Source organism: Canis aureus, chromosome 6 (assembly GCF_053574225.1).
Source record: "Canis aureus isolate CA01 chromosome 6, VMU_Caureus_v.1.0, whole genome shotgun sequence".
Taxonomy (NCBI): Eukaryota; Metazoa; Chordata; class Mammalia; order Carnivora; family Canidae; genus Canis; species Canis aureus.
In genome coordinates, this window is record NC_135616.1 from 3,422,834 (window position 1) to 3,438,122 (window position 15,289).

The 15,289-nt window shown below is 44.2% G+C and overlaps 3 protein-coding genes across 18 annotated transcripts in view; 1 reads left to right on the forward strand and 2 right to left on the reverse strand.

Annotated features, from left to right (window-relative positions):
• LOC144315421 (uncharacterized) overlaps window positions 1-10,468 on the reverse strand; it is a 22,701-nt gene extending 12,233 nt beyond the window's left edge. For all 3 annotated transcript variants that reach the window (XR_013381095.1, XR_013381094.1, XM_077899938.1), the window contains exon 1: window positions 9,650-10,468. Coding sequence is in view for 1 of the 3 variants with exons in the window: in XM_077899938.1 (XP_077756064.1) it covers window positions 9,650-9,761 (112 nt within the window). In the remaining 2 variants the exon portion in view is untranslated. The remainder of the gene's footprint in view (window positions 1-9,649) is intronic.
• On the reverse strand, window positions 8,590-9,260 carry LOC144315420 (large ribosomal subunit protein uL13). The gene has a single exon (XM_077899937.1). The coding sequence runs from the start codon at window positions 9,225-9,227 to the stop codon at window positions 8,616-8,618; it is 612 nt and encodes a 203-aa protein (XP_077756063.1). The 5' UTR covers window positions 9,228-9,260; the 3' UTR covers window positions 8,590-8,615.
• MPPE1 (metallophosphoesterase 1) overlaps window positions 10,109-15,289 on the forward strand; it is a 22,919-nt gene continuing 17,738 nt past the window's right edge. For 2 of the 14 annotated variants that reach the window (XM_077899918.1, XM_077899911.1), the window contains exons 1-2: window positions 10,570-10,640; window positions 13,919-14,028. The gene's annotated coding sequence lies outside the window, so the exon portion shown is untranslated. The other 12 variants (XM_077899920.1, XM_077899914.1, XM_077899919.1 and 9 more) reach the window with 10 other exon arrangements.

A 15,289-nucleotide genomic window follows, 5' to 3' on the forward strand; every position in this document is an offset into this window, starting at 1 on the left:
TTGACAACTCGGGGAGGATCCCAGGACTCTGGGATCATGACCTGAGCTGAAAGCAGATGTTTAACCGACTGAGCCACCCAGGCCTCACAGTCACAATTCTTTTCTAATGCTCACTCTTACATGCATTTACTTCTGAGCATCCAAAGGGAGTGGAGTTCAGGAGCAGTTTTGCAAGTTCACTTAGCAATGCTTTTTCTTTTTTTTAAAAATATTTTATCTATTTATTTGAGGGAGCAAGAGAGAGCGAGTGAGAGAACACAAGCAAGGCAGAGGGAGAAGCATACTCCCCATTGAGCTGGGAGCCTGATGCAGGGCTCAATCCTAGGACCCCGGGATCATGACCTGAGCAGAAGTCAGATGTTACTTGAGAGAGCCCCCTAAGCCGCCCTGCCTTTTATTTTTTATGAGTGTGCTAAACTATGCAAGTTTGCCTTCTGAAATTTCTCCTTTCCCACTCTTATATGTTCTTTCTTTTCCCCACATTTCTCTTGCCCAGGTCCTGCAAAATTCTTATTCTATCCTGGGAGTTTCTTCTCCTCTGTGCAGGGTCTCATCTTTATCTGTGGGGGGAGAAAGGGTTGTAGCCCTGGTCTATCAACAGGCTCCTGGCACTTGCTGCTATTGGCTGGATGACCTTCCTGTTTTCTGCTGATGTTCTCTCCTTCTTTCCTGGGGAAACTCAGGCTGTTTCCCCAGCGCTTCCCTGTTTCTATCTGCACATATGCTGATAGCACCACGTTTAGCTGCTATCTGTGGTCAGCCTCACTGCCTTTACATTTTGGGGTGTGTGGGGATACCTCGTCAGCTAGCTTTGTCCCAAGCATTGTCCAGAAGTTTCGGTTTTGCTATCTATTTACTCAGTTTATAGCACCTAATAGATAAATGGCCCCTGATCCATATTAAAGAAGAGAGGAAAATTTTAATGAATCAGTCTAAATAATTTGCACTCAGGACTCTGACTTGAAATAAATCAATGCAGAAAAAAAAAATCAAAGTAACCTTCTCAGGAAAGCCCTAATCAAGCTTTTAAAAGCAATTATCCTTAAAAGTAAATAAAGAGACACCTGGGTGGCTCAGCGGTTGGGCATCTGCCTTCGGCTCAGGGTGTGATCCTGGGATCTGGGATCGAGTCCTGCATCGGGCTCCCTGCAAGGAGCCTGCTTCTCCCTCTGCCTGTGTCTCTGCCTCTATCTGTCTCAGTCTGTGTCTCTCATGAGTAAATAAATAAATCTTAAAAAAAAAAAGTAAAGTTCCCTAAACTAGAATTTCTGACAATAACTTAACATGTCTTATTAAATGTTTTCAATTTATCCAATATACGGTAGTTTCCCCTTATCTAAGCTTTGCTTTCCATAGTTTCCATTACTTGTGGTCAATAGTCAACCACGGTTGGGAAGCTAACAATTCTCCTGATGTATGATCAGATCAGAAGGTCAGTAGAAGCCTCATGCTACATCACAACACTAACTGTAGTGACTCACCTTCCTTCATCTCATCACATAAGCATTTATCACCTCACTAGGAGAAAGATGAGTATAGTACAACTAGATATTTTGAGAGAGAGACATTCATATAACTTTTATTACTAAAAAATATATATACTTTTATATACTAACTTTTATTAGTTTATCATTATAAATGTCCTGTTTTATCATTAGTTATTGCTATTAATCTCTTACCATGCCTAAATTTAGAAATTAAACTTTGTTATATGTATGTACATAGAGGAAAAAACAGTACATATAGGGCGCAGGACTATCTGCCATTTCAGGCATTCCCTGGGGGTCTTGAATGTGTATTAGGGCACTGCTATATACTTTTTTATTAGGAATCAATTCTGTATTGTGTATTCTATTAGAAGCTATTCTGGATATGAATAGGTATGAAGTGTAGCCTTTCTCCTCACGAAGATTTTAATTTAGTTGGGATTACACTGGATACATGAAATAGGAAGGTAGTCTGTAAACTGCAATGATATTAAACTCTACCAATTATTTAGCCTCTTGCTGTAGGTGGACATGTAAAAAGTTGCCTTTTTAAGAATGAAAAAGAACAATCTTTGCAATTTATTGAGATCACACTGCAGGCACTACTTGGAGGGAAGGCAAATGGATACATTAGCTTTTTTTTTTTTTTTTTTTTTTTTACCTTAGACATCAAAATCTAAAACAGGACACTGAAGGGGAGTAGATTCTGTGACCCCAAGATGTCTTTTTTGGAGTTAAAGGCAATTGAAACCTATCAGATTCAGGAAAAGCACTTTTCTGCTTCCCCAGTTGCCTAAACTTACCTTGGGAAGGTGGCCTGGATCCAAGAGTTATTATAGATTTACCTTTTTACCTAAGAAACTTTTCTGTATCACAAGGTGACCTTTTTTCCCTAAACATCTTCTCTTGCTTTCCCATGAATGGCTTTCCTTCCCTTTGCAACTCCAGAACCCTACTCCTTTCTTTAGCTCAGGGTGCTATATAAGCCTCAGTAACCAGGCTGCCCTTCAGATCTTATATTTTTATGGGGCTCTTGTACATACTGTTAAAAAGAAAACCACAAGCCTCAAATGGAGTCACTTGTGCTAGACCATGTCACAAACCAGGGCTTAATACCTAACCTAATGGGGCACCTGGGTAGTTGAGCATCTGCCTTGGCTCAGGTCATCATCCTGGGGTCCTGGGATCGAGCCCCACATCGGGTTCCCTGCTCAGTGGGGAGCCTGCTTCTCCCTCTCCCTCTCCTACTCCCCCTGTTTGTGCTCTCTCTCTCTCTGTCAAATAAATAAATAAAATCTTTACAAAAATAAAAATAAAAATAAATACCTAATCTATCCTGGTTTCAGCCTCCCCCAGAAAGGTAGTCTTAACTGAGCAGTCAGAAATTTTCTGGTAGCACCAATAAGATCGCCTGTCACATAGGCCCTCTCCATCCCCCAAAGGAAGATGAGAAACTCCACCTAGTAAGACCCTTTTGTCCCCAAATGAAGGTGACCTCACTTGAAATAATTTTTTTTTCTGTTTATGACCTTCTTGTCCTGCTTTCAAAACTTTCCCTTTCTGTAGCTCCCTTCTTGCTAGATGGGATACTGATTCACAAATTGATTAATAAAGCCAATTAGATTTTTAAAATTTACTCAGTTAAATTTTTGTTATTTAACAGTATGAATTTTTTTTTTAAAGTAGGCTTCATACCCAATGTGGGGCCAGAACTCATGACCCTAAGATCAAGAGTTGCATGTGCCACCAAATGAGCCAGCCAGGCACCCTGAAATTTGTTTGATTCTATCTATTAATTTGTTCTTATCAATTTAATTAGACCAATGAAAGAACCTACAATAGAGGAAGGGAAAATGTTTCCATCTTCTCAATAGAGAGGATGTTTACCTTAAGAAAATTAAATTGCAATGGTTAAAGAAGTAAATCTAAATTGCAAATGCATAACTGAGGTAGGAAATGGCTCCTTTAGGTTCTTTCACCATCTTAAGAAAGAACTCAGTGTGTCAAATTAAGATTTATAAACCAGATAAATTGAGGATAGTAATTTACATTAAAACAATTCTCTGATTTGTAAGATTGTTAGTGAGCTCTCATTCTGCTTTTGTATTTGATTTGTCTTTTTTTTTCCGTTTGCATAATTACACCCCCGCTCCACCCTCCCGCCCCACTCTCACCCCTGCCCGCCTTCACAGCTCGGTTTGATGTCTTGTTAGCTTTTCTGGTGATTGTCTATAGAGTCCAGTACACTGTACAGCTGAGTCAGGAGCCCACTCTGTCAGAGACCCTGGGACCCCTGGACTTTGGCTCTTCTCCTGAAATGAGGGTGGCATACCACATGTGGTAGATAGAATACTGCATTGTCCCTAACATGTACGTCTCCCAGTGTATACACCTTGTCGAGTGCTCCCTTGGAGTGAAGATGGGACCTATGAATATGGCGGGATATCACTCCTGTGAGTAGGGTATGGTATTTGGCAAAAGTGAAAGAATATTGTAAAGGTATTTAGTTTTTTTTTTTTTTAAGATTTTATTTATTTATTCATGAGAGACACACACACACACACAGAGGCAGAGACACAGGCAGAGGGAGAAGCAGGCTTCTTGCAGGGAGCCTCATGTGGGACTCGATCCCGGGACTCCAGGATCACGCCCTGGGCCAAAGGCAGGTGCTAAACTGCTGAGCCACCCAGGGATCCCCTGTAAAGGTGTATAGGGTCTCTAATAAGTTGACATTAAGTTTATCAAAACAGAGATGATTTTAGGTGGATCTGATTTATCTAGATCTTAAGGTCTAGAGAAGGAACAGAAGAAGTCAGGATAAATGTTTTCCCATCTCTTCACTTATTAATTATACTCTTAATGAGATTTAGATTTGAACCAACAGCAGCAGATGTTCTCTGGTTGGCATTGAGGAAGTGACTGCCATGTTGTGGGGAAGGCCTTGCATGGCGGGGCACGAGCGGGACCCCTGGGAGCTGAGGGCTCAGTCTACAATCCCATGGAACTGATTTCTGCCAACAACCATGAGCTAGAAGAGGACTGGGAGCAGAATGTCATAAATTACAAAGTTTGTGGTAATTTGCTACCCAGCATAGAAAGTTAATACATTGTCCTCACAAAAGTCCTTTTCCTGAATGTCAGGATTCCTACTCTCTCTTTCCCCAGCTTCATTCCTATCTCACGGCACAATCCCTAGAATGATCTTTGAAGACTTAGCTTAGGACCAAAGTCTCAGTGCATATCTCCTGAGTGAATGAAGTAAAAAACGCAAACATCTGGATACTCTGGAGTATTCTGCTTCACATATTTCACTTCACTCCAGTGTGTTCATGAATAGGATGCAGCTAAATGTTTTTCTATGGGGCAATTATGGTTAAAATGCAAATGAGTGCTAAACTTTGTCTCTGAGGCCGTCTGGTCCTGGACTTTTATATGTTGGGAGTTTTGTGATTACTGATTCAGGTTCATTGCTGTTAACTGATCTGTTTAAAATTCTTATGTCTTCCTGACTCAGTTTTGGGAGGTTATTATGTTCCTGGGAGTTTATCCATTTCTTCTAGGTTGTCCAATTTGTTGGCATATAATTTATCATAATATACTCTTAAAATCCTTTGTATTTCTGGGGTGTTGGTTGTTATTCATTCCTAATTTTGTTTATTTGAGTCTTTTTTTTTTTTTTTTTTTGATGAGTCTGGCTAAAGGTTTATCAGTTTTGTTGATCTTTCCAAAGAACCAGCTCCTGGTTTCATTGATCTGTTCTACTGCTGTTTTTGGTTTCTATTTGATTTATTTTTGCTCTAAACTTTATTATTTCCTTCCACTGGTTTCATTTTTACTTTTCTTCTTTTTCTAGTCCTGTTAGGTATAAGGTTAGGTTGTTTCTTTGAGATTTTTCTTAATTCTTGAGATAGGTCTGTAGTATAAATTTCCCCCTTAAAATAGTTTTTGCTGCATCCCAAAGATTTTGGACCATTGTGTTTTCATTTTCATTTGTCTCCATATATTGTTTGGTTTCCTTGGTGTTAAAGTCTCCTGCTCTCATTGTATTACTACCAATTACTTCCTTCATGTTTGTTATTAGCTGCTTTATGTATTTGGGTGCTTCCATATTGGGTGCATAAATATTTACAATTGTTCTATCTTCTTGTTGCATTATTCCTTTATGATTATATAGTGTTTTTGTCTCCTGTTACAGTCTGTTTTATTTTTTAAGCCTTTAAAATTTTGTAAAAAAGGTTTTATTTATTTGAGAGAGAGCATGAGAGAGAGAGAGCACGAGCAGGGGGGAGGAGTCGACCGACGGAGAGGGAGGAGCAGACTCCCCACTGAGTAGGGAGCCCCATGTGGGACTTGATCCCAGAACCCCGGGATCATGACCTAAGCCAAAGGCATATGCTCAACCACTGAGCTACCCCGGCGTCCACAGTCTTTATTTTTTAAAGATTTTCTTTTCTTTTCTTTTTTTCTTTTCTTTTCTTTTCCTTTCTTTTTTCTTTTCTTTTCTTCTCTCTTCTCTTCTCTTTTCTTTCTTCTCCCTTCCTTCCTTCCTTCCTTCCTTCCTTCTTTCTTTTTCTCTTTTCTCTTTTCTTTTCTTTTCTTTTCTTTTCTTTTCTTTTCTTTTCGATTTCATTCAGAGAGAGGCAGAGACACAGGCAGAAGGAGGAAAAGCAGGCTCTATGCAAGAAGCCCGATGCCGGACTGGATCTGGGGAATCTGGGATCACGCCTTGAGCCAAAGGCAAACACTCAAGAGCTGAGCCACCCAGGCGCCCCTACAATCTTTGTTTTAAAGTCTATTTTGGGGATCCCTGGGTGGCGCAGCGGTTTGGCGCCTGCCTTTGGCCCAGGGCGCGATCCTGGAGACCCGGGATCGAATCCCACGTCGGGCTCCCGGTGCATGGAGCCTGCTTCTCCCTTTGCCTGTGTCTCTGCCTCTCTCTCTCTCTCTGTGACTATCATAAATAAATAAAAATTAAAAAAAAGTTTAAAGTCTTTTTTGTCCAAAATAAGTATTGCTATCTCGGCTTTCTTGTCACTTCCATTTGCATGATAAATGTTTTCCCATCCCTTCACTTATTAATTATACTCTTAATGAGACGTTTTAAGAGGACATCATACATAGTTCTTTTTCAAGTTAAAATGCATCATAATTTTGTTAGGTTAGATTCTGTTATTTTTTTAATTTTTTAAAAGATAGATAGATAGATAGATTGATTGATTGATTTATGATAGACATAGAGAGAGGGAGGCAGAGACACAGGCAGAGGGAGAAGCAGGCTCCATGCCGGGAGCCCCACGTGGGACTCAATCCCGGGACTCCAGGATCGCGCCCTGGGCCAAAGGCACGTACCAAACAGCTGAGCCACCAAGGGATCCGGGTTAGACTCTGTTATGCTTCAGGTATAAATGAAGTACTTCTAAAATGTATTTCTTAGGTGTTTTACGGACTTAACATGACAACAAGTTTTAACTATACACAAAAGTGGAGAGAAATACAATGAATGGTTGTGTGGATTTTGTATTGCTGCTGCAACATATCACCATCAACTTAGTGACTTAAGCCAACACAAATTTGTTATTGTTCTATAGGTCAGTAATCTCACTGCACTAAAATCAAGGTGGTTCCTTGTCTTTTCCAGCTTCTAGGAGCCACATGCCCACATTCCTTGCTTGTGTCCCCTTTCTCCATCTTCAACATCATTAACAGCAGGTAGAGTCCTTGTCAGGCTACAGCTCTCTGACCCTCTGCTCTGGACAGAATGCTCATGTCCCTTCAAAATTTTTATGTTGACATCCTAATGACTGATGTGATGGTGCTTGAAGATGAGGCTTTTGGGAGGTGTCAAGTGGAGCCTTCACAAATGGGATCAGTGTTCTTATAAGCCCCGAGACTTCTTGGGGCTCCCTCACCCCTTCCACCGTGCAAAGACACCGGGAGAAGATGCGGTGATGAGCTAGGAAGGTGGCTCTCATTTACCCTCTCAGCAACCATGCTGGTACCTTGATCTTGTACTTCCAGCCTCCACAAGTTTGAGAAATACATTTGTGTTGTTTCTAAGCCACCCAATGGGTAATGTTTTGTTATAGCTGCTTGAATGGACTGACCCATCCCTGTGTTATCTACCCCCGTCATACAGCGGGGAAAGGTTCTCCACATGTAAGGACCAGTGATTAGATTGGATTCAGTGGGATAACCCAGGAGAAACTCCCATCTCAAGTCCTTAACCTTAATCACACCTGCAAAGTCCCATTTGCCATATAAGGTGGCAATCACAGGTCCAGAGATTGGGCTGTGGATGTCTTGAGGGGTGGTGGTGGGGGGGGGGGGGCATTGTTTCTTCCAATTGCTATGCTATACACCTATTTCCTTGCTTCAACATAATCAACATTTTACCAATATTATTTTTTCTCCTACTTCCCTGTTTTCTTATTTCCTGGAATATTAAAGCAAATTCCAGAAATCATACAATTTGGCTGTCAATACTTTCATTTCTCTAATATTAAAAAAAAAACAAAACACAATAGTATTATTATACCAAAATCACCAACAATTCTTTAGGGGCACCTAACATCCATTCTATTCCCAAGCTTCCCAATCTTTATTTTTTTTATTTATTTTTTTTTCTTTAAAAATAATTTATTAGGTTTGGATCACAGAATTACAGGGATAGCACAAGGGTAGAGCCTGTGACCCCTTGGCTGTTCCCCATCTACGGATCTGGAACTACCTCTGTACACCAGGCTTGGCCCCCAGCATCCTCACACCCTAACAGCTACAGAGTATAGCGCCTGACTGTGCATGACAAGTTTAAATACACCCCATTCTCAACGAAGGGCTCCCCTCCATTTTCCAGGTCTTTCTTGCTTACAGTGAAATGGCACTAATAACTCTCAGGAATGAGTCACAGGCACTTATGCCTCAGAACTCTTAAGAATTTTTTTTTTTTTTTAACTTTTTAGAAGACCTTTCTTAACAGTAGTGACTAAAGCCTTGTGTTCCCAGTACTGTAAGCCCCAGGTTGCCTGAGGCATGAGGGCAGCAGCCCCTGGGAGTCCCCCATATCCTAGGGCGGCGATGGAGGAAGGGCAGGCCAGGCCAAGTATGATGAATAAGTCAATTTTATTGGGCTCAGACCAGGAGTCCATGGGTCTTGAGGACCTCTGTGTATTTGTCAATTTTCTTCTCCACATTCTTTTCGGCCTGTTTCCGTAGCCTCATAAGCTGTTTCTTCTTCCGATAATGGATCTTGGCCTTTTCCTTCCTCTTCTCCTCCAGGGTGGCTGTTACTGCCTGGTACTTCCAGCCAACTTCGTGAGCCAGGCGCCCCAGGTAAGCAAACTTTCGTGTAGGCTTCAGGCGTACCACCTTGAGGGCAGCTGGAACCACCATTCGCTTTTTCTTGTCATAGGGTGGTGGGATCCCATCAAACACCTTGAGGCGGTCCAGGGCAGCCTGGCCTCGCTTGGTCTTGTGGGGCAGCATGCCTCTAACTGTCCGCCAAAAGATACGGCTGGGTGCTCGGAAGTGATAGGGGCCACGGGATGGGTTGGTGTTCATCCGCTTGCGGAGGAAGGCCAGGTACTTCAACTTGTTTCTGTAGAAATTGCCAGAAATGTTGATGCCTTCACAGCGCACGACTACAACCTTCCGGCCCAGAAGCACCTGTTTGGCCACAATGGCCGCCAGGCGGCCCAGGAGATGGCCTCGGCCATCGAGCACCAGGACCTGCCCCTCCGCCATCTTCGGCAGCCGCCTGGGCCCAATCTTTAAATATATATTTTTAAAAGCTAGTTTGTCCTGATTATGACCCACACAAAAGCCCACGAACTAGCATTTGGCTAATGTGTCTCTCAAGCCGGTTTTGTAACAAATCTCCCTCTCCTCCTCTTTTTTTTTATTTTTTTCTGATGTTATTTGTTTTTATTTATTTATTTATTTATTTATTTATTTTGATATTATTTGTTAAATAAAGAAGTTAGGTCATGTGGTCTGTAGATCTCCCCATTCTGGATCCAGCTGGTTGCTTCCTGGTGATGGAATTTATCTTGTTCATGGGTCTCTATATTTCCTTAAGCTTGGAGTTAATTACAGGCTATCTTGGATTCAAAATTTTTTTTTTTCCTTTCTAGTTAGCAAGAATAGAGACGATGCTGCGTACTTACCACTGCATCGTATTGGTGTGCATGTTGTCCCAGTTTTCGTGATGGTAAAATCGTTCATCCAGACATATTCGAAAATAATTACAACGTTCTTAATTAGTAATAATGTTGCCATTTACTGCTTGCTTATCCGATGCCAGGCATTGTGCTGGTCGCTTTCTATATGATTTCTATTGTATCTCTGTATATTAACTACACCCACAGATCTGCGAATATATGCTACTGACTATAATTACTATTACTAATGACTATATTGCTTGGTTGGAGGACTTCGTGTGCCATCGCTTCGAGCTTTCGTTTACTTCTTGTAACGTAGGGTCGTGATTCTGATTCTTGCTTTATGAGCTTGTCTGGAGGCTTGTCTGAAATAATGGATGGGAAAGCCCTCTGGAAAGTAGAGCATGCCGCGCTACACGTTAGCTCATCACACAGCCCTCGAAGGCTCCCGCGTGGGGCCCACCCGGAGCGCCCGCCGGCGAGGGAGGCAGCGAGTGGGCACGGCGCCACCTGTCGGCGGCGCGCGGAGGCCCGGCCACTCGGCTGCCCGCCGCCGGGGCCCGCGGAGACGGCTCCGAGCCCCGAGCCCCGAGCCCCGAGCCAGCGCCAGGCCGCCCCGACCCGCACCGGCCCGCGCTCCGGGGGCCCACGGCTGCGCGGCGGCAGCAGACGTCGCTCCGGGGGGCCCCGCGGGGCCCGAGGACTCGAGCGGGGAATAGAGCCTAGGAGACACTGAGGACGACACGGACCGAGTCGTTGAGGAAGAGGCGGCCAAGGGTAGGGTTTGCTTCTTTGCACCTGCTGTTTGGGGCCGCTAGTGGAGCCCCCGGGGGTTCCCGGCCGGGCGCGGGCGCGGGCGCGGGCGGGGGCGCACCTGGGGGCGGGCCGGGGGCGTGGCCTCCTCGCGGGCCCGCGCGCACTCGCGGGGCTGACGGTGGCCCGCTGGGCCCAGTGCGCGGAGGCGGAAGCGCGGGGACGCTCGGCGGCGGGAGCGCAGGTGAAGGGAGGGACCGGGCCGGGCTCCCCGGGAGGCTGAGCGCTCCGCCCCGCCCCGCCCGCCGCCCGCTGCAAGCTCGATTCCCCGTGTACCCTCACGACCGAGCTCTAAGAATCAGGCCTCCGGGTTAATTGCCGTCTCTCGTTCCTGCAAACTGGGACCTCCTTGCTTTCTAAGCATTGCAAGTTAGCTTACTGGAGAAGCGGTATTCTGGGGATTAGCCATTTACTTGCTGGAGAATCACGATTAGTTAAGGCCCACGTATTATTAAATCGTAGGGGCCTCTCACTTTCCTTTTTTTTTTTTTTTTTAAGATTTTATTTACTTATTCATAGAGACACAGGCAGAGGGAGAAGCAGGCCCCACGCAGGGAGCCTGATGTGGGACTCGATCCCGGGTCTCCAGGATCACGCCCTGGGCTGCTGCAGGAGGCGCTAAACCGCTGCGCCACCGGGGCTGCCCAGGGGCCTCTCACTTTCTAGTTCACTGATGTACATTGACCCAAAAAAAAAAAAAAAAAAAAAAAAAATTCTGTCTTACTCAAAAATACCATTTAGGGTGGAACATGTGACATTTGAATAGCCGTTGATGACACTGTGTTGGTATATTTAAGGTAATGGACAAGTAAGAAAAAACCACAGGTCAGTGCATATTAGACATTTTTTAATGCTGTTTTGGGGTGGAGGGAGTTTAGATATTTTAATGATGGCTTTGAAGTAACAAATCAGTAAATGGATAAAATGTCTTGTTCCCAGTTTTGGAGTGTAGCTGCTATTTTTACATACTAGGCGATACGGATCAATGTGCCAGTGCATGTATTATGTTGATATTTTATGCTATGATTTAAGAGGGCTATTCTTTTTTTTTTTTTTTTTAAGATGTTATTTATTCATTTATGAGAGACCCAGAGAGGGAGAAGCAGGCTCCATGCAGGGAGCCCGACGTGGGACTCGATCCCAGGTCTCCAGGATCACAGCCTGAGCCAAAGGCAGATGCTTAACTGCTCAGCCACCCAGGCCTCCCAAGAGGGCTATTCTTGAACAATAACATGGCGATCGTTTTTCTTTAGCTGTTTGTTTTCTATGCTCGAAACACCCATCAGTTTCCTTCTCTACGTGTCACAGGGCAGCGGCTGCTGTGCCCTCTAGGAACTGATGCGTTAATCACTTTAATAGCCAAAGGAAACATTCTTCAGCAACAGCACACACATTTTGCTTTATAAAGGCGATCTGATTTGGGGAACACAAGCCAATTTAGAGCCTTCCTCCCAGTCTCATCTACCAGTAGTGTCCTTAAAAAGGTGAGGTGACTCAGTGATGTTTCTCTAAACCCAGGCTCCCAAAACTTCTTTTTATATATACAGGTGGTATATTTAGATCCAAAAGGAAGCTCTTGCTAGAGGACATCATTAGCTTGCTAGGGTCCTGTGTGTGTTGTGTGATTGTGTGCTTCTTCCTTTTTTAAGAAAATCATGGCAAAAACTGCATAACATGAAATTTAACATTTTGACCATTTTAAGGTTACAGTTCAGTGATGTTAAGTACATTCACATTATTCTTCAGCCATCACCACTATCCATTTCCAGAATTACTAACAGTACACAAGCATTCCAACTTATCCACATCCTCATCAGTGCTTGTTATTTTTTGTTTTGCTTTTTATAATAACCATCTTGTTTCTCTCCCTTCCCCTCTTTTTTTTTTTTTTTTTCTTTTCCGAGCGACTTGCCTAAGATCACATACTAGGAAAGAGCACAACTGAGATATAGACTTCCCCAGTTGCCCGGATCATGCCAGCCCCAGGGCTTAGGAGAGAACCCAGGAGCTACCAGGCATTTTCATGTACTCCCCTTTTAGAAAGAAGGCTGTTTCTCCAAAACGTCTCAGGAAAGACTGTCAGTACTTTCCTCTCATCAGAGGGCCACCCAAGCTTTTCCTTTGTAAGGGTTCCACACAGGGGCTGGTAAGAAAATGTGTTCTGTGCACCTGTTTGGCCATCTTTAAATCCCTGCCTGGCACTCTGACCAAGGGGAACAGGACATCTTCTCGATGTCCTGGAGACTGTGAAGTGTCTAAAGACCAAAAGAGTGATAATCTATGTTTGTAATTCTAAAATGTTTGGGGACAATAAGATTAAGTGTAGGCCATTGACTCCACAGATGCTTCTTGAGCATTTACTATTCACAGGCACCAATCTGAGCACCAGCAGAGGGGGGCTGTGTGGATGGACAAGGCGAGGTCCCTGACTTAGGGAGCTACAAACCACTGCAGTAGGAAATACATTTTATATCATGACCAGGATACACATGTAGATCCATGTATATAAGGTGGAAACAAGAGTTTAATAAAATTGACAAATTCACCTTGGAGGGGGGAGAAAACAGTAACATTTTAGTAATTTTGCTTTTTGAACCCAAATCTGCTAATGTAAAGGGAAGCATGTAATGTGGATGGAATTCTTCACATGAGCATATTGTCTTTATTGAAGCCACTCATGGCCTAGTTTTACATCTTATGAAATAAGATGGATAAACACATTTTTTCCACATGTCTTTCTTGAGCAGGTGTGTATGGCTGTGGAGATTTTAAGTCATTGACTTACTATGATTGAACTACAAGGTCAGGTTTACATTTAGTGAAGAAAAGGCATAGGGACTTTGCATGTCAAGTATTAGAAAGTCCAACTCGGTAAATGAGTGGAGAAAGATGGCCACAGCTTCCAGATTGTCTCTGATCTCTCCCCTTATTCTCTGCTGGGTTTCCTTCTCCCTCAGCTGATTATGGCTATCTGAATCAAGTTCCACTTCTTTGAGCCTGTGAGAATTCACCAGATTGGAAGGCTTACTCTCTAATCTAATCCTGACATGCCTGCCTCATGGAAAGATTTACTGTTTAAAAAAAGGGCACATTTGTGAACATTATTTCTATCAATCTCATGACATCAGTGAACATTATTTCTATCAATCTCATGACATCAGTGGAGGTAGGTACTGTGACCCCCCCCCCCCCCATTATGAGGCTTGGAAAGGGTAGGTGGCTTGCCCAAGGTCACATAACAGAGCTGTGGGTGGGATTTTTACCAGTTCAGCATTGCTGTTTTTTGCTGGTGGGTATTCAGAACCTTGGAAAAGATAGTGCAAGAGGAACAAGTGGCTGCTGGTTCCCCCTTGGAGCTTTTTGGTTTTCCTCTGCCTGCTAAGAAGGGTAGCTGTGTGTGCCCCTGTGGTGGAAGTGTCTGTCCTTCCCAATCCCTTAGTGCTCAGCATGCTTGTTTCACAGGTTGGCCGTGTCAGGAAATGAAGCAGTGCTGTCCCTGAGGTCGGCTTAAGTGCGAATTGGCGTGAGCACAAGGAGGAGGTCACAGTATCCCATCTGGAAGCAGCAGTAAGGTAGGAGGGGCATCTCATTACCTGGTGTGCGCCCGGTGTGCTGCCTCGTTGTGCCATTTCTAGGGGGAGGACAGATCCCGGCTCCGACCCCCATCAGCCCTACAGAGTACTCTGTTCACGTCAGGAGGTCAAAGGGGATGTACTTTGGCCGCAATGTGGGAGACAACACTGGGAGATACTGATTTGATGAGTAATACAATGAGTTTGGATAGAGAAAGAAGTTTTCCAAGATTTGAGCAAAAGGGAATTTGGTTAAGGATTTGGTGTCAGAAGTTGTCAAAAAATGGTTTCCACTCTGAGGAGGAGCTCTTGTTCTTAAAAAGGATCACATTTTACTGGAGAGCGGATTCACATGGTGCTAGGGTTTTCATGAGAAGATGTGTAACAGGATGTGGGAGCTGGGTCGGCAGAGCCAGTGCCGCCCCTGAGTGCAAACCTGGGCCTCGTCTCTGTGTCCTGTCCTGCTCCTGTCAGTCAAGGGAAGCTGGGGCCCTTGGTCACCACCGAAACCGGCTTCTTGGATGAAGGCAAGTGGGTGTAGAGGAGCAGCTATAAAGCTGTCGTACCGGTTTTCATTTCGGGGAACTTGGAGCCTTTAAAGAGCAACGGTGTGCAAGGTAGGAGAACCTGAAGGCTGGGCTCCTTCCTCTCAGCTCACCCTCCAACGGCTGAGGAAACACGAAGGTTTTAGGAAGTTTCAGCTGCTGTCATGAGGATTTCAGAAGACTCTGAGGCCTTCTGAAAGAAAGTGAGATAGTAAGATGGAATGGTTGCTTCTGATACATTTGACTGACTCGAACCAAGGGAAGGTAGATGGTAGTAGTAAGAAATACATTCATGATTCCTTAGAGGCTCTCTCTCTGTCTCCTATGAGCAGCCCCCAGATAGAGGCTCCATGCCTAGTCTCACTGGTGAGTGGCTACTAGCAGCATTTTTTTTTTTAATTTTTTATTTATTTATGATAGTCACAGAGAGACAGAGAGAGAGAGAGGCAGAGACACAGGCAGAGGGAGAAGCAGGCTCCATGCACCGGGAGCCCGATGTGGGACTCGATCCTGGGTCTCCAGAATCGCGCCCTGGGCCAAAGGCAGGCGCCCAACCGCTGCGCCACCCAGGGATCCCTACTAGCAGCATTTTTACCTCATTCTGGAGTTTGATTGCTGATACGTGGATGACAGCAGGAGCCTCCTTACGTTCTCCTCGACTGCATCAGACTGAGAGTAGCCTCATGGGTGGAGTCAGGCACCCACACGCCCTGAGT